The sequence below is a fragment of the Aulonocara sp. 'chitande type north' Nkhata Bay genome, linkage group LG15, assembly GCF_057382095.1.
Source record: "Aulonocara sp. 'chitande type north' Nkhata Bay isolate Kocher_YH1m ecotype deep benthic linkage group LG15, A_spYH_male_GT1.1, whole genome shotgun sequence".
Taxonomy (NCBI): domain Eukaryota; kingdom Metazoa; phylum Chordata; class Actinopteri; order Cichliformes; family Cichlidae; genus Aulonocara; species Aulonocara sp. 'chitande type north' Nkhata Bay.
The window spans coordinates 10491560-10517634 of record NC_141358.1 but is presented as its reverse complement, the minus strand read 5'-3'; the positions used below and the strand labels follow the sequence as shown (position 1 = coordinate 10517634).

The 26075-nt window shown below is 41.9% G+C and overlaps 2 protein-coding genes across 3 annotated transcripts in view; both read right to left on the bottom strand.

Moving 5' to 3' along the window:
- The window catches only part of rps6kc1 (ribosomal protein S6 kinase B1), a 28526-nt gene extending 11365 nt beyond the window's left edge, over positions 1–17161 (bottom strand). For both annotated transcript variants that reach the window (XR_015125022.1, XM_086264042.1), the window contains exons 1-12: positions 16999–17161; positions 15660–15695; positions 14464–14584; positions 12894–13009; positions 12724–12817; positions 12558–12611; positions 11662–12084; positions 11222–11346; positions 10904–11002; positions 9152–9199; positions 8490–8622; positions 1119–2756 (exon numbers count right to left, since the gene is read on the bottom strand). Coding sequence is in view for 1 of the 2 variants with exons in the window: in XM_086264042.1 (XP_086120168.1) it covers positions 1119–2756; positions 8490–8622; positions 9152–9199; positions 10904–11002; positions 11222–11346; positions 11662–12084; positions 12558–12611; positions 12724–12817; positions 12894–13009; positions 14464–14584; positions 15660–15695; positions 16999–17100 (2989 nt within the window). In the remaining variant the exon portion in view is untranslated. The remainder of the gene's footprint in view (positions 1–1118; positions 2757–8489; positions 8623–9151; positions 9200–10903; positions 11003–11221; positions 11347–11661; positions 12085–12557; positions 12612–12723; positions 12818–12893; positions 13010–14463; positions 14585–15659; positions 15696–16998) is intronic.
- Positions 17162–17379: 218 nt separating this feature from the next.
- Positions 17380–25946, bottom strand: moxd1l (monooxygenase, DBH-like 1, like). The gene is made up of 13 exons (XM_086263808.1): positions 25582–25946; positions 23703–23849; positions 22810–22962; positions 22644–22727; positions 22266–22421; positions 21583–21685; positions 20447–20616; positions 20284–20372; positions 20090–20186; positions 19938–19997; positions 18832–18950; positions 18660–18738; positions 17380–18027 (listed from the first exon to the last, which is right to left on the bottom strand). The coding sequence occupies exons 1-13, from the start codon at positions 25849–25851 to the stop codon at positions 17872–17874; spliced, it is 1683 nt and encodes a 560-aa protein (XP_086119934.1). The 5' UTR covers positions 25852–25946; the 3' UTR covers positions 17380–17871.
- Positions 25947–26075: the final 129 nt, after the last annotated feature.

Below are 26075 nucleotides of genomic sequence, written 5' to 3'. Positions count from 1 at the left end.
ATGAAAAATGTAAACATCTATGTTTAGTAAACTTTGCATTGTTGCTCTGTGGTGCAGCTACGACACCGTAGCAAAGTTTACACACTATGTCTACTTGATCCACGTCTGACTCCGCAAACCCATAATGTTTCCACACCACTTTAGTTTTTTTTTTACCTCTCTTTTCAACCAACGGCAGTCACTCTCCTCTCCAAATAACTTCTGCTTAGCTTTCCGAGCTTCCCTCGGGTCCTCTTAATCAGCGGTACCCAACCTTTTTTGCGCCACGGACCGGTTTATGCCCGACAATATTTTCACGGACCGGCCTTTAAGGTGTCGCGGATAAATACAACAAAATAAAACTAGTACCGGTACCGAAAAAAAGAAGATTTATTCATAACACACGTGAAAAGACCCAGGGAAACCGAGTTAACGATAAAAGCGATAACAAAATAACGCTGAAAACTGATAAAAACCCTGAAAACGATACATTTCACACTTGAGCCTCAACTCTCGCGGCCCGGTACCAAACGAATCACGGACCGGTACCGGTCCGAGGCCCGGGGGTTGGGGACCGCTGCTCTTAATTATTGTGACACGTGTTCGAAATGCAGAGAGGTGCGCTCGATTTTCCACACGGAGCAGTGCGAGAGTAAAGCACGAGGGAGGGGCTAATAATCGGCTCAGTCATTTTTAATGATCGTTGAAAGCTCAGATCGTAATCGAGATTAAAATTCGATTAATTGAGCAGCCCTACACTACAGTGACCATCAAAACGATGAAAAATATTGCCGTAAACTGTTTATTTTGCGACACCACATATCGAACAGCCCTAGTTTCATGTGTAAAAGTCCTTAACATACATGTTACCCATGTACCCAGTAATCCACCAAGAAGTGACGGGAATGATGACTTGGGGTAGCTATTACCAAGGTTGGAAAAGTATGGTAAACTAGACTAATTATTAACATTCTGTCATTAAACTGCATATCCTTCTTTCTTTACTTATCAAACATAACTAAATATTAATTTTGATCTTATTCCCCTTTAAGGACTGATTAAATGCCCGACAGAATAAAAACAAAACCCTTAACACAATTATAAAGGGTATGGACAAAAAAAAAACAAAAAAGTCTGACCTTGGTGGTCAAGCAGGATGTTATTGGGATTTAGGTCCCGGCAGATGATCCCTTCTTGGTGTAGAGAATCCAAGGCTGTCACCATCTCTACTGCCCAGCACCGTACAAACTCCTCCGGGATACGAGCTTGGGAAGCAGCCAACGACAGCTTGTCCAGCTCGGCAAACAGCCGGGATACTTCTTTATCAAATTCGCTGCCACCTGTATTACTAATAACTCTTGATGATTCGTCATCAAGTCCTAATAAATTCTCAACCGCTCCACAGGCCTCTGTGCCATTTGTGGCCGAGTCAGAGCCTGTGCTGTTTGGAACCAAGTCTGTGTTTACTCTTGCACTGGGCTCTAGTTTCTCACTATGAGAATCAGTGTCTGGAATGCCTGTGTCAAGAGGGAGGTCATTATTTTGGCGTTCAGAGTGGATAAACATTTTGTCAGAAGCCTCTTGTCCCAATGCCAGACTGTAGTCATCCAAAAGCGAGTTGAATGGAGATGGAGATGCAACACTCGTGTCACAAGTTGCAGAGGCTGTACATAAAGATGAAAGGTCCTGCTCCAGTGGCTGTTCCTCCTCTTCCTCAGGCTGAGTATGAAGCTGTAAGACATCTGGCTGGATGAACTTTTGAGGAGAGGCCGTGACCTCGAGGCCCAGACACACTCCTGAAGTCTCCAATTCCTCCTGTAAAGAGTCTGCAGTCCCGCTCACTACAGGGAGGTTCACCAAAAGGTCTGGTGGATGCCCCTCATCCTCCACTACTGCTTCTTTAAATGAGATCACTGGCACTGACTCATTGGAGGCTTTATCACTACAGTCCAAACCCCAAAGATCCAACCCGGGACCTTTGACCTCCTGAGCCAGCTCTGGAAGATCTTCAGTTACACCTGAGTCCAGGTCGGACGTAGAAAAGAAAGGGACTTGTTTATGAGAGGGACGCTGCTCTCCTAGTTCAAGGCACATAACCTCGCTTGCACTGTCTTTGCTGTCAATACGAAAAAACTCCATTGGCGTGTTCTTGGACTCATCTAAAGACAGAGGCACAGCGGGGGAACGTAAAGGACTAAAGACTTCATTGTGATCCTGTCCCTCACCGCGGTTTTGATCGCTGTCTTGGGCATTACCGCTTTTATCAGACAACTCACTGAAGAAGCCAAGCTCCTGAGAACTGATTGGTGAAGAAAGGCTTTCATTGCTGAGAAGTGAGCGGCTACGTGACGATGTGGTGGTCGTTGCATTAGGTACCTCTAATGAGAGCATTTCCTGCTCGCTCTTCTCTTCCTCCTCCTGCAGTGCATCCGGTTCTACTTTCTCCTGTTCATACTCATTGCAAAGGGTCAAATAGCTGTTGGTGCACTCTTCTTCAGAAGTGGCTCCAGAGTCAGTTTGCTCCACAAGCCTGGGAGGAAGAACGCTTTTAAGAGGAGAAAAGAGGCTCTCGGGTTCCTTCTGTAGCCCAGAGACAGACTCTGAATCAGCAACAGGCACCGAACCACAGCTGGCTGAATCTACTTCCAGCTGTGGCATGGTATGTTGAGGAGAGCGCACGGCAGTTGTGTGACTTTTCTGGATGAAAGGGATGTCAAAGCTGTCCTCTGGGCTGGAGTTATGCATGTATTTTCCAATGTGAGACCACAGTTTCCCACCTGAAAAAAGCAGAGCATTAAAAAGAAAACAGTGCACAATATGGGGAGAACCAGAGGTATCAGAAGCAGAACTTAGGGAGCAGACAGAAACAAATGAGCCAATATTAGCTAGATAATCACTTTCCTGTTTTTCTTTGTGATTATTATCATGAACACATAATCTTGTTCCTAGGAAACAGTTTTCTTTATCTAAAACATTTCTGCTCCAGCGTTAACAATAACAACTTATCTTCCTGTAGACCAGAGGTCCCCAACCATTGGCCTGAGGACTGCTACCAGGCCGCAAAGACAGAAGAAAATTGCTTAAAATTGTATGTATTTTATTTTTTATCAGTTTTCCAGACATTTTTACTTTTCCAAACAATGCCACTTTCGAGTTGGACTTAACTCCTGCACTTAACTTAGTTCTGAGATTTTTTTCTGCCCCCATGCATCAGTAACTCTGAAAGCTAACCCTCACAAAAAGCTGAGGACAATGGAAAGAAAACTGTATTTAAAAGAAAATGTCAAGAATCCCATTTAAATTGCAGCTTCAGGTGCAACTTTCGCAACAGGTGATTCACACGCTCCACATCTACTCTGTATAATATTGCCCAGCTAGCTAATAAAGCCATGAAACAAGCTCTGGGCTCCCACTGATTCTGCATTATGGCGAATTGGTATTGATGTGATAATCATGTAATAATTATTGACAGTGCATAATATAAAGTGCGATAGTTATATTTGCATTACAAGCTGCCACCCTCTAGTTCATGATAAAACAGGGGCCCACTGCTCTAGAGAACACATTACAGATCGTCTATGTGGAGAGGTCAGGTGACTAAGCTAACCATAACATCAAATTTTACATTGGATGTGAAACACCTTTGATTCTACGCCTCTACACTCTTCTTCCATTCTTCACTTAAAATTTACTGGTACTTGTTAACTACTTAACAAGTACTTAGTGCGCATGCGCCAACCAGCGTGCAGCCTGTTACAGTCGCTCCTGCTTTTCTCTTAGTTTAGCTTTTTTTTTCTACGTATTCTTTTTTTTCCTGACTTGTATTTTCCTCCGTTTTCTATCTCTTACTCAATCATGTGGATTGAGAGAGTTTTTGTTCTTCTGGTGGCCGTGGAACTGTTACTTTTATCAAGGAACGGGACCGCGGCACATCTCCTACACGCACGGACTGTTTACTCCAGAGATCAGCTGATCGCCCTGATGCCGGCTGGTTCGCTGGCCAGGCCCGCAGAAGTACCAGCTGAAATTTGGAGGAAAACACATCGGGGATGCAGAGGTCAAGGACAGAAGAGAAGAAAAAAGGTGACGGTGAGACAGCGGAGGCTCGAAGCGAGGAGGAGGTTTAAACCGTGTCTGCCGTCTATCGTGATGGGTAATGTGCGATCGTTGGCAATTAAAATCGACGAGCTCTCAGCACTGGTACGGAGTCAGAGGGAATACCGAGAGTGTAGCCTGATGTGTTTCACCGAATCATGGATGCACCAGGACATTCCCGATGAGAATGCTTCCGTGGAAGGCTTCCACACTGTTCGGGCGGACAGGGACAGCATCGCTAGCGGTAAGCGGAAAGGAGGTGGGCTTGCTGTTTTAGTTAACAATGGTGTAACCCTGCCAACATAACAATCAAAGAAAGGATTTGCTGCCCGGACACTGAACTGTGTGCTGTTGGACTCAGGCCGTATTATTTACCCAGGGAATTCTCTCACGTCATCTTGGTGGCTGTTTATGTACCCCCCTCTGCTAACCCCACAGCTGCATGTGACACTATCCACTCTGCCATAGCTCGGCTACAGACTCAGCACCCGAGTGCCTTTATTGTGATCTCGGGTGACTTCAACCATGTATCACTGGACAATACACTACCAACATTCAAACAATATGTGGACTGTCCCACCAGGGGAGAGAAAACTTTAGACTTACTGTATGCTAACGTCAAGGATGCATACAGCTCCTCCTCCCTCCCCCCACTTGGTAGGTCAGATCATAACCTGATTCACCTCACCCCCCGCTATGTGCCAATTGTGAGGAGGGAACCTGTGACCACCAGGACTGTCAGGAGGTGGTCAGAGGAGGCCTTAGCAGAACTATAGGGCTGTTTCGAGGTGACCGACTGGGAAACACTCTGTGAGCCTCACGCCAAGGACATCAATGGGCTTACTGAGTGTATCACAGACTACATAACTTTCTGCACCGACTCCATTGTTCCAGCTCAGACTGTTCATTGTTACCCAAATAACAAGCCGTGGGTGACTAAGGACATCAAAGCCCTCCTCAACAACAAGAAGAGGACTTTCAGAGGGGGCAACAAAGAGGAGGTGAGGAAGATCCAGGTGTTACTAAAGGACAAGATCAGAGAGGCTAAGGACAATTACAGGAGGAAGCTGGAGTGGAAACTCCAGCAGAACAGCATGAGAGAGGTGTGGAGGGGCATGAAGACCATCACTGGATTCAGGCCAACCAACAGCAGGGGAACTGAGGGAGGTGAGAATAGAGCCAATGAGTTGAATCTGTTTTTCAATAGATTCGACACCACAGTGTCTGCTCCTACCCCCACAACCTCACCTGTAGTCAGCCTGGAATCCAGAACCACACCACTGTGCCAGCCTCTCTCTTCACATGGCGCTGTTGCCTCCTGTGAGATTCCTGACACCCCTCCCCCACCCATCACCTTCACTCAATACCAGGTTGAGATGCAAATGAGGAGACTTCACTCAGGCAAGTCTGCTGGACCAGACGGAGTGTGTCCCCTTGTCCTCAAGACCTGTGCCCCCCAGCTGTGTGGAGTCTTTCATAAACTGTTTATGCTGAGTCTGAGTCTGCAGAGGGTCCCGGTGATGTGGAAGACATCATGCCTCGTCCCTGTACCAAAGACGCCTCGTCCCAGTGGCCCCCAGGATTACAGGCCCGTGGCACTGACCTCCCACATCATGAAGACCCTGGAAAGGCTCATCCTGGACCAGCTGCGACCCATAGTAAGACCACACCTGGATCCCCTTCAGTTCGCTTATCAGCCTCGTCTCGGAACTGAGGACGCCATCATCTACCTGCTCAATCGTGTCTACACCCATCTGGACCAGCCGGCGAGCACTGTGAGGGTCATGTTTTTTGACTTTTCCAGTGCTTTCAACACCATCAGGCCGACCCTCCTGGGTGATAAGTTAGCAGCGATGCAGGTGGATGCTTCTCTGGTGTCCTGGATTGTTGATTACCTGACAGGAAGACCACAATATGTACGTCTCCCACAGTGTGTGTCTGACAAGGTGATCAGCAACACAGGGGCACCACAGGGGACTGTCCTCTCCCCCTTCCTCTTCACCCTCTACACCACAGACTTCAGCCACTGCACAGAGACATGCCATCTTCAGAAGTTTTCTGATGACTCTGCGGTGGTTGGATGCATCAGCAGGGATGATGAGACAGAGTACCGGGCTGTGGTCGACTCCTTTGTCACGTGGTGTGAGCAGAATCATCTGCAGCTCAACGTGGCAAAGACCAAGGAACTGATCGTGGACTTCAGGAAGACCAGGAAACACTTGACCCCTGTTTCAATTCAGGGGGTCAGTGTTGACATTGTGGAGGACTATAAATACCTTGGAGTACACATTGACAATAAACTGGACTGGGCTAAAAACACCACAGCACTTTACAGGAAGGGCCAGAGTCGTCTCTATTTTTTGAGGCGACTGAGGTCCTTCAACATCTGCCAGAAAATGCTGAGGATTTCCTATGAGTCTGTTGTGGCCAGTGCGATCCTCTATGCTGTTGCATGCTGGGGGAGCAGGCTGAGGGTCACAGATGCCAACAGACTTAATAAACTAATCCGTAAGGCCAGCAATGTTGTGGGGATGGAGCTGGACTCCCTCAAGGTGGTGTCGGAGAGGCGGATGCTGTCCAAGATAAAGACAATGTTGGATAACACCTCCCACCCACTCCATGACATGCTGGTCAGTCACAGGAGCACGTTCAGTGAGAGACTGAGATTACCGAAAAGCACCACTGAACGACACAGGAAATCATTCCTGCCTGTGGCCATCTCCCTGTACAACGCATCCACTTAACACACTGTTTGCTGCTACAACTACACATGTTTCTTTTCCAACTATTTATCTATGAGTGACTTATGTATGTATGTATGTATATATATGTATATATTGTACTATTCTTAGTTAGTGTATTGTCTGTCTTGTCTTAATGTTGGTTTAAAATGGAGCACTGTAACAAAAAATAATTTCCCCCAGGGATCAATAAAGTATTCTGATTCTGATTAATTAATAACTGACTTAAGTACAACAAAGTATTGGCACACAAATGCGTTTGAGAGTTTGGGGATTTCCATGCAGGTAGAAATCCCCATTTTTTTGACACCATTTTCCAGATGTGCATCTACGGAGCCCCGCAGGGGACATGGGAGAAAAAAAAATTAGTTAGAAAAAAAAAATTAAGACGGACTTTTGCGAGATCTCGCAAAACAAACTCGGGATGTCGCAAAAGTATTGCGAGATCTCGCAAAAGTTTTAGCCGCATTCTTTGGAGGCCGCCAGCTCGAAGCCGACCAGGAGGTCGAGGCACGATGTGCCGGGAAAGCGGTGTTCCTCCCGGCTGTAGTAGGTCTCGACCTCCCGTTAGCTTCGAGCTAGTGGGTGTCAGATCTCCAAAAACGTCGGAGCACTTTTGCAAATATGTGATGTCTTGTAAACCGAGCAGGTATCTGACGTTTACACAACTACATTCACGCCTCAAAATATCTTAAAAGTGTATTTTGTGACCCAGAAAGAGTTACAACTAAGTAGCTGCCGCCATTGTTGGAATTCAACTTTCGCGAGAAAGTTTTGCGAGATCCCGAGTTAGTTTTGCAAGATCCCGAGTTTGTTTTGCGAGATCTCGCAAAAGTCCGTCTTAATTTTTGTTTCTCCTATGTCCCCTGCGGGGCTCCGTAGCATCTCACTTTTCTGAATCTGAAAATGCTACATCAAAAAAAAAAAAAAAAAAGAGTGGCTACATACACACAGGCATACATACGTATCACACGCAGCTGTAGTGTAAGTAATTGGGAGCTAGCATCTGCTGTGTGCAATTAGAATGAATACGAAGTTCACAGTGATGATAATGATAGCGGGGCAGCTCGATGGCTTAGAAAGTAAAACCCATCCACATGTTGTTTTGTCCAATGTCACTCAGGTCACTGCCTCTTTCCGTCTGCCCGTCTATCCTTATTCAGCCTATCAACTACCTCCATGTTAATACTATAAAAGCAGGACTACTACGGGATTTTTTCGTGTAACAGGAGTGAGTCATAATGAGTGAAACGGTTTCTGATTGGCTTTATCAAATCCTGCTGAACATCCCATATGAAATTCAATACTGTCCACTAATATTAGCACAGGATGGTTATGGAGTACACCAGATTGAATAGATTACAGGGCGTTAAAAAATATGGCTGCCATTCATAGTATGCACTCACCCACGCACACAGTCTACACACACATCCTAGAGTGAGTGGGATGTAAGGATGCCCAGGTGTTGGCATAGCTAATGAAGCATGGCGCCACCTGGTATTCAGAATAATGACCTGTGACACACACCCATCTCTATCAAACATCTGTCTGGAACAAGGGCACAGAGAGGGGCAGGAGACCGGAGAGTCAGGAGAAGGAGGGGAAAAGAGAGGTGGAGGTAAAGAAGACAAATGAGGGAAGATGAAACAGATGAGACTGAAATGTGTCCCTTACCTTCAGCATACTGCAGCAGAAGAAAAACTGTGTCTTCTGAGACAACAAACTTTCTCAGCTGCACCATGTGGGGCACAGAGCGAGGCATGATGTTCGTCTTCGTCCGCCCACAGTCACTGCTTTTCCTCAAACCCTGCAATAAAAAAAAAGAAAAAAAAGATGAGAGGTGAGTCATTAAAGGGAACATATGCACTGATTCAAATAACAAGCATTTAAGTAGAAGATAAGAAAAGAGTGTGCATGAATAGGAGGAAAAAAAATGTGGCAAAGGAGAAACTTCCCATTAACCAAGTGCTAGTTATGCCCTGTGGCAACCCAAAGTCACCGGATTCATCAAGCTACATACAGCACAAGAGCCACACAAATCTATCAGCGCTACATGTAAAGTTCACATCGGGTGTGAGAGTGTGTATGCATGCATGCACGTGTGCGCACGCGTGTGTGTAGTCATTTATGCCTGCGCGGTGCGTTGGCATCTGGCACACGTCTCACACCTGAGAGCAGAGGAGCTGACAGGGACAGGCCCATTAGAATCAATTACACCAGTCACACACAGGGGCTTCTGGCACACTTCACACTTACAGTCAGGACGAGGAGGATGCAGGGCAAAAAACCCACACCACAACATAACGCGCGCGCACACACACACACACTAGACTTACTTTCAGGATGAAAGTCTCTTGTGTTCTCTTGTCCATGACCAGAAGAACCTGCAATAGAAGAGTACCATTAATTGCAGGACACGAAGAGACATATGCAGACTAAGATGATGTAGTGGTTATGTCCTCCAAAGCAGTTTTTTTTTTTTTAATGACCGGGTCAGGACACACATAAGGTTTAGTAAGAGATTAATGCAGGCCCCTAAATTACACTAAATTGACACTACTATGTCAGATCCTGTTGTGCCAACCAAACAGTCTCAGTGATATTATACAGAAAAACAAGAATCAACAGAGCTTTAAAGGATATAAAAGACCTAAATATTCTTGGAAATATTCTAGCAAATCTGGCCATTCCTTGGTCCTTAAAAAAACATTCAGAACAAAGTGAGAGTCACTTATAACTCTGTTTATATACAAGACTGAGCATCAATTTTAGAGAACATGTGCTGTCTAAAACATGTCACCACAGAGCTATGCAATTTGTCATGACAGAGGCAGTAATTACTAGCAGTGTCATCACTAAACTGTCAGATGTCAACAGAAAGGGAAAGCAAATCCTTTTTTTCCCCATTTAATTTCCCTGTTCTTTTTCACTTCCCCCCTTTTTCCTTCCTGAGATCTTCATTTTCTCCCTTCTTCCTCATTTCTCCTTTCCTCTCTGACATCTCCATCGCTCGTTTACTCCCTCCCTGTCTCAGGGGAGAGCTTGAGCATATGTGTGCGACCCAGTGTGTGTGTGTGTGTGTGTGTGTGTGTGTGTGGTGCATGTGTATGTTTTGAGAGTGCGTTCTCTCCATGTGACCCTGACTGGGACCAAACAGGTGCAGGCTAAATGGATATGAATGGAGCAGTGAGTAAACAGAGTGGCGGTGCTAGCCAGGGTGCTAATATAATTAAGAAACAAACATCAGGGAAGGGGGGAGATAGATAGGAGGGGTGGGTGAGGCGGTGCTGGTGGGGGCAGCAGGGTGAGGACCTCTCTCCATCTGTCCCCGCTGTCCCCATTTAAAGTAAAAGGAGGAAGGAGGAGGGGGTGGAAATAGATAAGAGGAAAGAAAACACCACTGCTGGATAACTTCATCTTTGATTGAGGTTTTTTTTTTTTGTTTTAACGCCTCAAAGACTTCTGACATATTGTGTATTTTGAGTGCACCTCAGTGGAGTTATACATGTTGGTATTGTGTCAACGTTTTCCTTAGGGTTTGTTGTTGTGTGTGCGTGTGTCTGAGTGAGTGTGTAGGATGAGCATCATTGATTCAGTGTTGTGTGTCGCTCTCTGAGCTGCTTGCCAAGTCATTTCATGGCTGAGTGGAGAAGTTGCTTCGCCGGCAGCTGGTTGAGAGGACCAGCAACCCAAACTGACCTTGTGGTAGTCATAACTGATGCTAAACATACACACACTCAGCCCTTACCATACATCCAGTAAATCTACTGTGTTTTATTACCCCTGATAAAAGAGATGGTCAAAGAAGTAAAGGACACACAAGGAAGAGAAATCTGGAGTTGGATAACATCCATACTCTGGGTTGAAGTCATCATTAAATTAACGAATGTCTGCTAGCCCTGAGTGTAATTATTTTGTGAGAATTCTGCTATCAAATTACATGAATGTGTATTTTAATGAAATGTGTTTTCATTAAAAAATTACTTGGTAGAAAAAAGGCAAACTGGTGATTGGGTGAATGAAACAACACTTAAATGAAGTCATACAGTCAGCTTGGAGGATGCAACACTTGTAAATTGAAAGCATACCTTATCTATGACCCCTAACACCCTGTAAGCTCTCAGCTCCTCAGATGGACTCTGCTGCCCTCCTCTGTTCAAAGAAGAGCAGCACTGTACCCCAAAGGCCTTGAAAAGAAAAACCTTTCAGTGTTTCATACATATGCAATTAAATCATTCATTCAAAAAGATAAACTTATTTCCTTTAATCATTTAATCAATTCATTCACAAACTTATGATGTTTTCACTGCAGTGCGTGTGAGGAACCTGGTAGATGCATGCATATAAAGAACATTTGTGTAATACAATACAGAAAGCCTATGAACCAGCATTTCACTCCCACTCACCACTGTTTGTGTTGACCCTTGACCCATGTTGCTTCTCAGATACTGACTAGATATTTGCTCTGCACGCATCAGATATTCGGCAGTCTTCTTTTTCACGGCCTCTCGCCGTGTAGCACTTGGCTCACCTAAAGAAAAAAATGTAATTAATATTTTTTTTAACAAAGTAGATCGAATAGAGTGGAGTCTAAAGTTAAAAGCATGGAATTTAAATGGCTTACAAAGTAAAAATGACGCATTTATGCTTAATAGATCCTTTTTAAGGTACATTTGTAGTGAAATTTTAACAAATTGGACGGTTTCTGGACAATGCTTTTTCTGCATTTCAATAACTGCCAGTCTACAACATCAAAGCAAGAGTTCTAGGTAAGTTCCTGAGCCCAAGTGTCACTCAACTACTATGAGACCATATAGAAATTTATTGAGCTCTTGGTCAAACTAACCTTGCACGCCTTGCAGCAGCAAGTCAACTCCACTGCGATAGTATGAAAAAGCTGCCTGGTAGTCCTGTTCCTTCTCCTTTTGGACAGCAAAACAAATGAGCTCACTGGCTTTGTCCAAGTAGTCTGAATTAACGTCCTTAAGGTTGCCGCCAGTGGATTTTTTCAGACTGCTGGGGAAGAGCGGTGCTCGACCTGGCCAGCTAACCTCTGGGTTAGGGGCTGAGGAGGCAGGGACCGGGGCAGGTGATGGAGTGCGACGTACATGCAGGGAGGGCAAGCGAGGGCTGCAGCTGCTGCTAATGTTGGTGGCTCCCCCTTGTGGCTGGTTTGGGGAGGTGTGACCTGAGGCCATGCCATCATCCAACTCAGCCAAAGAGTCTGTGTCCACCGCAAGGGAGGTCAAGTCGCTGTCACTGGATGGGCCTAGGAATAACAGGAATCCCGCAGTCATAACGGACAGCTACAAACATAAACCTTTAACAAAACTACATCATCATCTTCCTCTCTTTAGGGGTAGCCACAGTAGATCACCTGTCTCTCCATCTCACCCCATCCCTAGTATCCTCCTCTGTATGTCCTTCTTCACTACATCCACGAACCTTCTTTGTGGTCTTCCCGTTTTCCTCCTGCCTGGCAGCCCTATATTGATTGTCCAAAATGTCCACTATTCCTTCTCTGCACATGTTCAAACCATCTCAGCTCTTCCTCTCACGTACTCATTTCTAATCCTGTCTCTTCTGGTCACTACCATCTTATAAATCTTTAGTTTCACTCTTCTGTCACAAATCACCCATGCTCACCCTCTCCATCCTGTCTTGACTCTTTTTTACACTCACCATTTATTAGATCCATATATATCCCAAAATATTTAAAGTGTGCAAGTTTATTGTACATACCTCCATACTCTGATGTGAGAGTCAAATCTTCTGCCCCACTGATATCTCTCTGAACTGAAAAACATATCCAGACATCGCAAAGCAAATTTGAATTAGCACCTACTAATCAGCACCTAAGCTGAAAGGAAGACTAATAACAGGAAAGACATTCTGTGTGCAACCCTACCATCAGAGCTACAGTCTGATAGAGTGTCAGCCAGGAACTCAGAAAAGGGTTCCGCTGGTCCAATGAGCTCTGAGCCGTCATGGACCTCACCACCCTGGACAATAAAAAATAATTCAGTCAAAAGTTTTTTGCGATTATTCTTGTGTTTCTGTCAATGTGTACTAGAATACCTTGAAGAAATCTTGGATATGCTGGCTATTGTAAAGAGCAGGGATATTAGCTGAGAACTGCAGGAGATCCTCAGAGCACTGTCTTCTTTCCTCAATCACCGAGTCATCAAAACGACCTACGACAGGCACACACAGATGCAAAAAACATACATAAGTGATGCTTCCATTACGCAAGTGATTATACTGTATTTATTATAACTAGTGCCTGCTTACAGTATAATAACACCAAGCTATCTGAAGTGGGCAAATCCATCTCTACAAAGCAGGGCTGCAACGATGCGTCGATATAATTGATGACTTCAACTATGAAAATTTGTCACCGTGGAATTTTATTCTCGACGCATCATGTTCTAAAACCATGCACTAAAGACGTTACATATAAAACGCATGGAAAAATCTGGAAATCAGTTTTTGACACAACACCGGCACCCTGGAGCTGTGACGTCGACTCTGAATGGGTCAGTTTTAAGCAGTCAAGTTAGTGCATTGCGTTAATACCTTGTTTGTGTTCATGTGTGTACAGTAATGTTTATATTAGCTTACCTGTCGGAAACTTTTCATGGATGATGCTTGCTAAGCGAACACTGTTTCAGTTTTGTTGGCTAGTAAGTGAAATGCGATAGAAAACCATTAAACAGCAGTAGCTACACTGTCTCCTAGTTTCTTTCTCACATCAATATCAGGATTAAACAGTGTAATTGGTATTGATCACTACACCATCTGAGAAACTATGAAATAAAACCAAATTTGTGATTTGGTTTTATTTCCAATTCTGTTTTGTTCAGCTTTCCTAGTATTAAGCAAAGGCGTATAGATGAGTTTGTCCTGAGAAGAGGCTCTTGCACCTCTCAAATGACTGAAGTCATGACAGAGAGGATCCTCAGCATGATTATCAGCAGCTGGGGACATCATCTCAAAGATAACAGTCCAGAGCATTTTCACTGCAATCGTGCATTCATGAATTAAATCATCTGTGAACTTTGCAAATTTTTTTCATTTTGGACTGGAAAAAAAATCTTTATGATTTAATTTTAAGCTTTATTTAAACTTATGGACAGAAGCCATTTTTAGTTTCCTATTTGCACATAACTTTTTTTTTGCCAAAATACTACTAACACTTTAATTTGTATTACCTAATTTTTTATTTATTTAATTTTTATTCTCACAGAGTTCCTCTTGAGTAATGTTTAAACACATTTGATTATTTTCAAAATCCTTTGTTTCCTGTGTCATTATTTTAATTTGCTTTGGGACGAGACAACAGGGTAACAGCGGGAATAAGAGTTATTGAAATAATTGTTGACCGATTAACTAATCAAAAAAAAAATTGGCAGATTAGTCGACTAACAAAATAATCTTTAGTTGCACGCCTACTACAGAGTCTAACATTCACATTTTTCTTTGTTCAAAATCTCAACAACTCAAAGATGAGGTACTGTAGAATCGAAAGAAATCTCACAGAAGAACAAAACTGTAGAGGAGTAATTCTGTCAATCAAGACAAGCTTTCGCTCTGGATAATTTTAGGGCAAATGTGTGACACAGGGGAATAGAGAAAGTCATCTTCTTACCAAAGACCTTGGCCTTAGCAAAGGGAGGAAACAGCTCTGATTGGCCACATGCATTCTTGTGCAGCTGCCAGAGATTCTGATGGAGTTTCCGGAAATCACTGTATCTCTTCCACACTGTTATCTACAGAAAGACAGACACAGAAGACACAGATAAATCAATCATTTGGGGTTTAAAGATCTATCTATCTTTAATTGAATGGATTATGATTATTATCGTTGACTGAACAAAAGCAGCTGATTTTCTACTTGTTTGTAAATGCAAGCTCATTGTCACCGATAATGCTATCTTGTTAAACTCAAAAATAGCTAACATAACAACCAGAGTACTCCACAGCCTTTAACTCCAGAGACTTTTCCCTCATGTGACTGCTACTAGGCCAAAACATAAATCAATGTAGTCCACATTTTGCTGTCATCTTGTGTTTCGAAACTTTAAATACAAGCCACAACAACCAGAATGAAGCAGTTACTTAGTGGAATAAAGAAAAGCATAATGGCCACATATTGAGATGCTACTGTGGTGTGCGGAAATTTTAGGCTGCTGGATGGTGTGGGGAAAAACTAGGCCAATCACATCCTCCAAACAGGAAGATTACTCAGTAATGGAGGTATGTGTGTTTCTGGCAAAACATCTCTCTGTCTCTTAGAAACACATACAGTAATTGACATCATGCCTGTTGCATTAGCACTGGTTGTGGGCTTAACTGCATTCCTCAGTGTGTTTGAAATGTAAGACAGCATGCATGCACAACACAGACAAGTATGGTTGGTTTAAATACTCTGTAAAACCGTGTAAAATGAGCAGAATAATTAATGAGTAACTTCGGTGGATTTCTGTCCATACCAAGGCATATATAGATAGTAAGCATTTAGATTAAAATAAATAGTGCAAAAGTTAGATATGAACAAGTTTCCAGGTGTAGGCCTAATTATCTGTAAACTACATTTCACAATGTTTCTGGTTAAAAGACCTAAGCTTCGGTTTCAGGATATAATGTGTAAAGAAGCCATAAAGCCAGATTCTGAAATTCATGAATTAAAACGAGTAAAACGAAATATCTGAAACTGAAATATCTCCTTGCCATTATTTTTGGATGAGAAATACAGTAGCCCTTGTCTTGGTATTTCTCAGTTGTCAAAGGTAAAGAAGCATTGACCACTCAAAAAATGGATTGAAAAAAAGCTGCATGTCTTACTTCCTGGACATCCTCTGGATTCTTCCTGGAGATTATCTGTGTAAAAGAGGGAGAAGAGAAAATCCATGTGAGTGATCCCTATCTCTTGCTAGAGCAACTTCCTTGCAGGGCTGTCACAAGTATGAGCAGGGACAAGGCTCTGAGTGTCACAATGACGGCATTATGTACAGTGACGGAAGTCTCGAGTGTTAGAACGAGACATCACCCAGAGTCATAACAAGGACAGCAGCCAGACAAAGACACTCAGCCTGCCCCAGTCCAGTTTTTACAATGCGAATGTAGCAATGTGATCGCATAAGTGCTGATTAATAATCAGATAAACTCAATCATCAGTAGGCACGCTGCTCTACGTATCTCACCCTATTCCTAGCATCCTCCTGTCACACTAACCCTCTGCATGTCCTCCTTCACTACATCCATTAATTTTTTCCTGTAGTTTTCCTATTTTATTCCTGCCTGGCAGTTCTAAGTTAAGCACCCTTTGCCCAATATATCCACTATCCTTCCTCTGCATAAGTACAAACCATTTCAGCCTTGCCTCTAAACAACCCAAGCTAGTCAGTCCCTGTGATATAATCATTTCTAATCTTGTCGATCCTGGTCACTACCAATGAAAATGTTAACATCTTCAGCTCTGCCTTCTCTCTTTTTGTCAGTTCCACTGTCTCCAAACCTAAACCTAAACCTAATCTCCAACTTTCTAAACCTTCCCTCTGACATTTACTGCTATCCTCCTGCCAGAAATCTCCACTAGCACTCTCCACCCACTCCACCCAGCCTGCACTCAGATGCTTTAGATGGTTGACCCCAGGTATTTAAACTCATCCACCTTTTACTTCACTGTTACACTTGCCTCCTCCTCATTCGTACACACGTATTGTGTTTCGGTTCTGCTCAACATGCGGATCATAAAGTACTTCGGCTTTAACACAGAAGTGTTAAATAGTTTTGTTAGCTGAAAATGTAGCGAAACAAAAGAACGAGTTGCCACCTCCTGAATATCTGTGTATCACAACACTATACATAACATTAACTTAGTTGTTTAGCATCAAACCATTAACACCCGGGTTAACTCTGGGTCACATTCAATTCGCTTCAAATCGACAGTGTAAGTTAGCAAATAGAAAGCATGTATTTTGAAACAAGAGAGGGTATGAATGTGCCCATTAGCTACACATATGTTCTCAAAAGCTGTCGCCACTTTTAATTCACCGCCACACGGTTAACCTGACGTTTTTATTTGGGTCTCTTTATAATCATAACAGCTTGGCTAACACTGCTAGCTATTGACACCTAGCATTAGCCTAGCCTTCCCAGTGCTCATCGTCTATTTACTTACCCTTGCAGTGACTTTGTACACAGTGTAGCCTTTCTGGTGCTTCTTGGGATCTGTAACAGTATAAAACCGAGCAAGTTCTCCTCTGTCCCGCTGCGATATCATTCTGATATTGACAACATTGCCGAAGCTACCAGCCGGCTAGCCGTACACATTCATTCTCTGACTGCACAGTCAGTAACATGCAGACAAATAAATCAGAGCGCCCCCTTTAGGAAAGCAACTGAACTGTAATCTTTGTCTACGGGAATGGCAGTTCAATTTGCTACCGGTGAATTTCTTTATTCCGTGAGTGATCAGATTTTTTTTAAACACAGAAATTAACAATTAGACATTAAATCAATAGAATATATGTCACCAAACAGAAAGTCATTTTTTGTGCAACATGGGAAGCATATTATGTCATGTACACTTGATCTGTAATTAACTGTTAATCTTAACAACCAACATTTGGATTTAATAATACAGAAAGTTCTGATCTACTCAATTAGCAAATAGTAATGCAATAAAGGAAAAAAAAACTGCATTCATACTGAAAATCATGCAAACTTTTATTATTGCCATTTCAGAAACAATAAATGTTTTTATAGCTGCTGTGGTAGAGACAGTATCCCAGCTTACAAACTGAAGTTGTGCTTCAGTATTAATGGCTTAATATGTGTAATGTAAATATCCCTGTCCCTGTGCTTAGTATGAAAATCAATCAGGTGCTAAAGAAAATGACTGTGATTAAAATTTAACAAGAAAGATAAATGATATCATAAAAAGAGAAACCAAAAGCTTGGAAAATCTGATGTAATGTCGATACAGTAAAGATTTGAACAACTCTGTCTTCCTTTATAGGGATTGGAACTGGCTCTATTGCCAATGCCTGGGCTACATTAATATAATCCAGAGTAGCACAAGTATGATTCCTGCAAGATTCACAATCCAGGATGTGCTGAATCTGTTTGAAGTGTTTCTAATCTGGCAAGCAGCAGGTGTCTTCATCAGATCCCTTACAGTGCCATTTGGGAAAAGGTTTGCATTGTGCTGCAAATAAAAAAAAAGATAATCACAATAACACTTTTTTTCTGCAGTTAAAAAACAATGAAATATCTTGCTTTTTTTGTCAGTGACTTCCACTTAAATGCCACATACTGTAGAGAAAGACAAATAAAAGCTCCAACTTTGTGATTATGCTGTGTTTATCATATTTTGATCATAAACCATAAGAACCATTTATAAAATCTTAAATACGCATGCATAGATGTGTGTGACAGTATAGAAGCCTGGCTTACTGGCCAGTCAAATATTATTATAAAAATTAACACTCCAAAGATGCTTAGCATAAATGCAAAATGGCAACAATACAGAACAGATGTAGAGGAGGAAACAATGTTAGATAAAAATAAATACATGTAAAAAACAAAAACAATAGGTCAAATGTTAATGATGGGATCACGTTCACATTCATATTATTTCCTGTACTTTAATAACCCAGCCACTATATGTCTGAAGTTGTAAAGAAACAAGCTTATTGATATAAACATTTTATATAACCTATAAATAATAAAATATAACGTGTTGTCGGTGCCAGTATCTATCTTTTAATCTTCAAAAACATTTGATTAAATCCCACAGGAAAAAAAGAACAGTATCAAATAACTAAGACTGATACTTACATTACTGTTTATGATTGCTTGATATTGCGGTGCCTTCTTTAACATCATTTCATACTCAGTGATCTTATCCATGGGTATTCTGTCAAAAATCAGTATATAGCTAGTTTACTCAAATGCATATGTATGGGGAAAAAAATCAAAAGGGTGGCTGAAGCATTGCATCAGAGCTTACTTCTCTGCGTCAATCAGCACTCCTTTGGTATCTGGAATGCTAACGCATGAGGTGATGTTGATCACAGGGTAGTAGAACAGGAAAGCAAGGCACATCTCATTGGTAGCTGCTAACCCCATCTGAAAGGAGCATGCATTAGAGATTCAATGCAGTCTAACTTGCTTTCATGGTGTAAAATGATTGCGAGATCTTCTTCTTCCAGCTGCTCCCTTTAGGAGTCATCACAGTGGATCCTCTGTCACACCAACCCTCTGCATCTCTTCTGAGGTCTTTCTCTTGTTCTCCTTCCTGGCAGCTCCATCTTCAGCATCCTTTGTCTGATAAATCAACTGTCCCTCCTTTGCACATGTCCAAACCATCTCAGCCTTGTCTCCAAACTGTTCAACCTGAGCTGCCTCTCTGATGTACTCATTTCTAATCTTGTCCAGTGTGGTTCCTGATGAAAATAATAGAATCTTCAGCTCCAGCTCTTTTCTTTTTGTCAGAGCCACGATCTCCAAACCATACATGACAACAGGCCTCATTATGATGTATGGTTTGAAGATTGTGCTTTTCAAGGTTTACCATCCTGTAAACTTTCCCTTTCACTGTTGCTTCAATCACAAATCATTCCTGACACTCATCTCCACCCCACTTGCCCTCTATTCCTGGTTAACCCCAGGTGTTTAAGCTAGTTCATTTTCACTACCTCTACTCCCTGCAGTTTCACACGTTACAAATGTCTCCCTCTCATTTACAGATATTTTTTCTTTTTATTCATCTTCGCTCCAGAGCACACCTCCAGGTCTCCGCTTGACTCCCTATCCTCACTACAGATCACATATCTTTTGATATTATTATAATGAATAGGAAGGAACACTGTGTTCATATCTGTATGCTTCTTGATACAAGGATTTTGCTGCTATGGGAAGCAGTACATATTTAACAGTCATAATCACAGCTGAACATTGTGCATTACATGTCATTTCTAAGATATGGATGCAAAAACTAGTAAACCACTTGTTTGTTTAAGATTACTTGTGCTACATTTTTTTCTGGTTTCACTCAGGCAGTCTTGATTTCATTCAAGCCATATGATGACACAAGGTCATACACTACTAACCCACCTTAGTGACTGAAGCACGATTGGTAGTATTGTAGGTGCACTCCACTACAATTTCATCCCCCTGTAGTGGAAGGAAAAAACCATAGACAGCTAATTGTTTTCCATTTTTCTCTATTGTGTTCATAAATGTGCATGGAAGTAATGAACCCTTACCTGCTTGATTGTCTTTATGCTTCCCAAACTGACAGCCTGTTGTAGATCAAAGTTGTAGTTTTCATCTATGCCCAAAAAATCTATCTGTCGTTCATTTCTGCAGTGGGATGCACCGGGAAAATCAACTCTAAATTCATGCAGACGACATTGATTGCTGTTGAGCTGCATAGAGTCTGCCTTTTTTTGTTTTTTACCTGAAGTGGCCAGCTCTGACTTTCGTCCCAGCCAAGTGAGTGTGCAAGAACACAGCAAACACTTGAAGATCAGGCACAGGGTTCAAAAACTATGGGAAGGAGAAAAAAAACTTTTACAGACTTTTTAAATACATCTTGGAATCCATATTGCAGAGGTGCATACCTTTGAAAAGTAAGCAGTGTTGCATATGCCGTAGGTGTGGAACTGGTTAGCTTTTGGAGGGATATCGTACTTCACGCTTCCTGGTAAGACACCTGTAGTCATAATGCCCACATCATGCTGCCGTAGCTTTGCAGTATAGTGTAATCTTAATCCTGAGCTGTCTTTAATGCCTGTAGAGAGAAAAAGAACAGTCAAATACTACTACTACTAATAATAATAATAATAATGATATTAAAGTTAAGTAAATAAATTCAAGATCATAGGAAGCATATTAAATTTTTGACAAACATAGTTGGATACTGGGTGTCAAAGTGCCTCAACACTTTAACTAGATCGCCAACCTAACTGGGTGTTTTGGTGGTGGCAATGGAAAGCACAGCATAACACATCTGTGCCGCAGTATTTAAACATGGCTCCCCAGGTGCCCCCCACTCTAGCTGGGAGCCGGTTTTCTCCCAGCGTTGGTATGTAAGATTAAGATTAATGCTACCCGTTTTAGTCTGAGGCATCTATCCATCCATTTGCTTCTGCTTATCCTTTTCAGGGTCACGGGGGGTTCTGGAGCCTATCCCAGCTGTCATGGGGTGAGAGGCAGGCTACACCCTGGACAGGTCGCCAGTCTGTCACAGGGCCAACACACAGGGACAGATAACCATTCACGTTCACACCTATGGGCATTATTATAGATTTTTCAATTAACCTATCCCCACAAACTGCATGTCTTTGGACTGTGGGAGGAAGCCAGAGTACCCATGCAAACACTCCACAGAAAGACCCTGGCCTGATGGTGGAATTGAACTCACGCCCTTCTTGCTGTGAGGCAACAGTGCTAACCACCGTGCCACATAGTCCAAGACACTTTCAGAATAATTTCTAAATCTCAAAATTATTCCTTTCTGGTTAAATTAAGGTTAAAACCAAAAATGGTGTTTGAAGGGGTTTGTGGCAAAAATTAAGGCTTCTATCAGGCCAGAAATGTTTCATCATAGTGAAAGATGAACATTTTGAACAACTCTGGATTAATTTTCAGTGACACTTTAAAATAATCCAGATCAATGCGGCAACCTCACTGCAGAGGTCAAGGGGTCATATTTCTCTTTTAACTTGTCCTTAGTTTTAATGAACTCACTATTTACCTTCTTTCCTCTCTGGGTTATTGTAATGGATTTCCAGCCTATAGAATGCATCGCTCTTCTCTCCTCCAATGGGAATTCCCACATTTTCCGGAAGCTCGTACACCTGAAGATTTAGAGATGAATTGTAGGAGAACTGATGTAACACTGGCACAGAAATAACACACACAAGAAAAAAATGATGTGATGTAAATTTAATTAAAAAAAAAAAAAAACAGTCCCACAAACTCAAGTTAATCCAATATTTTCTCTCATTTTAGTCAGTTCAGATGAACTTTAACTATTTTGGATATTAAGTACCCGCTACATATAAAAATATAAATAAACTTTACATTTTGTCTGACTTGTTTTTGAGTTTTCAAAGTTGATGTTTGACTTTTGTTTATTTAAAAAAACGATTATAAAAGTGAACAATAAATATTGAGTTTTGCTAAACTGAAACAGTGACTCTGTTGTACTCGTTCCTCGTAAGTTATGTCAGCTTATTCACACGGGAGTCATAAACGAAAACTAAGTTCTTGTTACTAAATATTTATGAATTCAATTATTAAACAATTTTACTTTTATTTTAGACAAAAGGTACATGTCAAATGCAATCAAAATATTGGAGTTCTGATAAGGTCCAACTGTTAAGTTAATAAACTTCTGCTAACTTCTTTAGGTTTACAGTGTACAGTCTCTCTCACCCCGCCTCCCACTCCCCAAGAAGCCACTATTCCAAAGCAGCTGTCTCCTATGTCTCCAATGTAGCATGGCTTGTCATAAGGCTCTGTCACTTTGGGGGGACAATGGTACAGCAGCATATGATGAATGAGGTCAAGGTGCTCGATCACGGGCTCGATCTGAGGTAAATTAGGAGAACGAGGTTGAAATAAACATAAAAATCACAATGACAGCATATAAATTCATAAAGTCTACTTTGTTGTGACACTTTTTTTATTACGGTAGTTTATTTATGCTTACACATACATCAATGTGGGTGTGCTTTTATATGCATTTTAATTACCCAATCAGACACAAATGAAAGAACAGTGACGACAGAAACATAAAGAAATAATGCTTACCTGGTAAATATGATGTTTTGTATTTAACTTTGGGAACTGCATAACTTTGCAGTGATAGTAGGTAGTGTTGGAAGGGACTATGATCTGTAAACAACAAATATAAAGGTAAATAAACAACAAACAATACGATATTTCTGATCTGACTGTTATTGTCAGTAATTCTTACGTTGTCCACCGTAGCACTAAGATAGCTGGAGTTGGTTGGGATGGACTTTGGCATATAGTGCAGTAGATTTACTTCTTTGGTGCCTCGTCTGGACACGTGGTAAGAGATCTCATCTGTTTTCCCATAGGCAAAGATGAGTTTGATTGGCTGAGCCTGAGAGAGAGAGATGGTAATTTAGGTCAGGCAATATGATCCCTTACACATAGAAGCAATACAGTAATATATACATTCTTGTGGAAGGTGATATTGTGAGACGTTTCTGATTATTAATATCTTTTTATACCTTGTAAAATAACTTAACATGTTACATAAAGTGGTTTAATGCGCTGACTGTGTAGATTTCTGTGCTACTGCAAAGGTGTACTATAGTCTTTGAGTCTTGTTACTAGGAACTGTGTAGCATTTCATGTGTTCAAAATGAAATCATGCCATTGTATTCTTCTGGAAACCCAGGGCAATGTGTGGAGGAAAAAAAGCCCGGGGAGCCTAACAAAAGAACTGGAATTGCAGATTGTAGACTGTGAAACTTGAGCATTAGCCAGAGAATTACATCTATGGCAACAAAGAAGGAAAACAGAGAAAAGGGTACAACAAAGAGACTTAACTTGTGTTTCAGGCCTAGACAACAAAGTCTAATTGTGGTGTCATATGAGACCTATAGATGTGGTATGAAGAGAGAAACGTTGCACCTCTTCTCAGCATGATTCACTTGTTTGTTTTTATGTTTTTATGGGAACTATTTTGTAAAACAAAACAAAAAAACCAAAAAACCTTCATTAGACAAAATAAAAATAATAATTGTGATGGCTGTGTCACACTAATCCCACACATGCAGACTGTGATAAGGGGAAAGAAAAAAAAGAAAGAAAAGAAACAAGCAACAAAATAGTTACAGTGATCTGGAAGTCTTTATCATCACACGTTTTAATAGGCCTCTTAAAGGTCATGACGGTTTGCCCCTCATTTTCCTGCATAGAGAGGAGAGTGTAGCTCTGCTGTGCATCCTCTAGAGGCATGGAGTTGCCCGTGGCGTATCGATCCTAATGGAAAAAAACAACAGCAGAAAGCCAGACATTAGTCTCTGGCACTGTTAGGTGTGTCCTTTTGAAAGATCACTTACAAAAGTTGTGTGGTGTGAAAAAGGGTTTGCCCACGTCTTGATTTCTTTTTTTTTTTTGTATGTTTGTCACACTTAATTGTTTCAGATCATCAGACAAAGTTAAATATTAGAAAAAGATAACACAAGTAAACACAAATGCAGTTTCTAAATTAAGCTGTTTATTAGTAAGGGGAAAATCAAAACCTGCATGGTGATTCCTCTCTATAAACCTAACAACTGGTTGGGCCACCCTTAGCAGCAACAACTGCAATTTTGGCCCACTCATCTTTGCAGTATTGTTGTAATTCAGCCACACTGGAGGGGTTTCAAGTATGAAATGCCTTATTAAGGTCATGCCACAGCATCTCAATCGGATTCAGGTCAGGACTTTGACTAGACCATTCTAAAGTCTTCATTTTGTTTTTCCTAAGCCATTCAGAGGTGGACTTGCTGGTGTGTTTTGGATCACTGTCCTGCTGCAAAACTCAAGTGTGCTTCAGCTTGAGGTCACGAGCAGATGACTGTAATTCACGGTTCCATTTACCACAGCAAGTCTTCCGGGCCCTTACGTAGCAACACAACCCCAGACCATCACACTACTACCACAGAATTTACTGTTGGTATGACGTTCCTTTTCTGAAACGCTGTGTTACTTTTACACCAGATGTAACAGAATACACACTTTCCAAAAAGTTTAATTTTGACTCATCAGGCCACAGAATATTTTCCCAAAGATCTTGGGGATCATCAAGATGTTTTCCGGCAAAACTGAGACGAGCCTTTCTGTTCCTTTTGCTCAGCAGTGGTTTTCATCTTGGAATTCTGCCATGAAGGCCACTTTTGCCCAGCCCCATTTTTAGTGGAGTCACTAACCTTAACACTGACCTTAACAGAGGCAAGTGAGGTCTGCAGGTCTTTAGATGTTGTTTTGGTTTCTTCTGTGACCTCCTGGAAGGGTCATCAGTGCACTTTTGGAGTAATTTTAGTAGGCTGGCCACTCTGGGGAAGCTTCACTACTGTTCCAAGTTTTCTCCTTTCGTGGCTAATGGCTCTCACCATAGTTCACTGGAGCCCCAGAGCCTTAGAAATTCCTTTATATCCCTTTCCAGACTGATAGATGTCAGTGACTTTGTTTCTCAGCTTTTTCTTTGGATCATGAAATGTTTTGTTGAGATCTCCTAGCCCGCTTCAGTTTGTCAGACAGGTTCCATTTAAGTGATTTCTTGATTCAGCAGGTCTGGCAGTAATCATCCCTGGGTGTGGCAGTGACACTGAACTCAGCTTTGTATAACATGTGGTTAATCACAGTTAATTTGTGATTTAACAAGGTGTGGGCCATCACTTTTTCACACAGGGCCATGTAATAATAAGAAAACAGGAAGGTGGCAAGCACTTTTTCACACCGCTGTATCTATTTTTTCTATTTCTGTCCTTGACAAATACCGAACAGGACACAGTAACACTAAAAACTAAAACTATGCAAATCTAAAAACTAAACAAAAATTAATAATTTTCAATAGAATCCAAACTAAAACAACTGATATGAAACTGAAAAGAAAACCAAAACACAAAATTAAATTAAACAAGATGAATGAGGATGAAAGCTTCCAGCTGTTTATACTAAATAAGTAAAAATACAACAGCTGCTCATTTATAATTATTTCATAACTAACCGAGAAGTAGCTTCCACTGGATCCAACTCCTCCTATGACGATGTCTGATCCTTTCATGTCTCCATTCGGGCTCAAACCAAAACCCACCCAGCCTGTGGTGTTGACCGCCAGCTGGAATGTAATGTCACCTGCTGGATTGTCAAAGCCCCACTTCAGGCACACCAGTTGCTCCTGGTCCAGGTACTCCATAAAGGGCATTGTGACATCCATCGCCCATGACCCTGTTGCGCAGATCAGTAGCAGGGAGAAAAAGGGAAGCGGAGAGCACATGATGCCTCTGCAAAGCTGCAAAGCTGAAACTCTTCAAACTGAGCTGAATACTAGCGGGGCTGCCAAACTCCCTCCCACCATCCAAAGACACACCTGCGTTTCGAGATCAGCTCAAGTGATAGTGGGGGGGGGGGGGGGGTAAAGTGCTCAGGCATTTACTGTTTGCCCTTGCTGAACAATAAAAACTGGGCTCCCTGTCACATTCTCATCCTTGTAAAACCTCA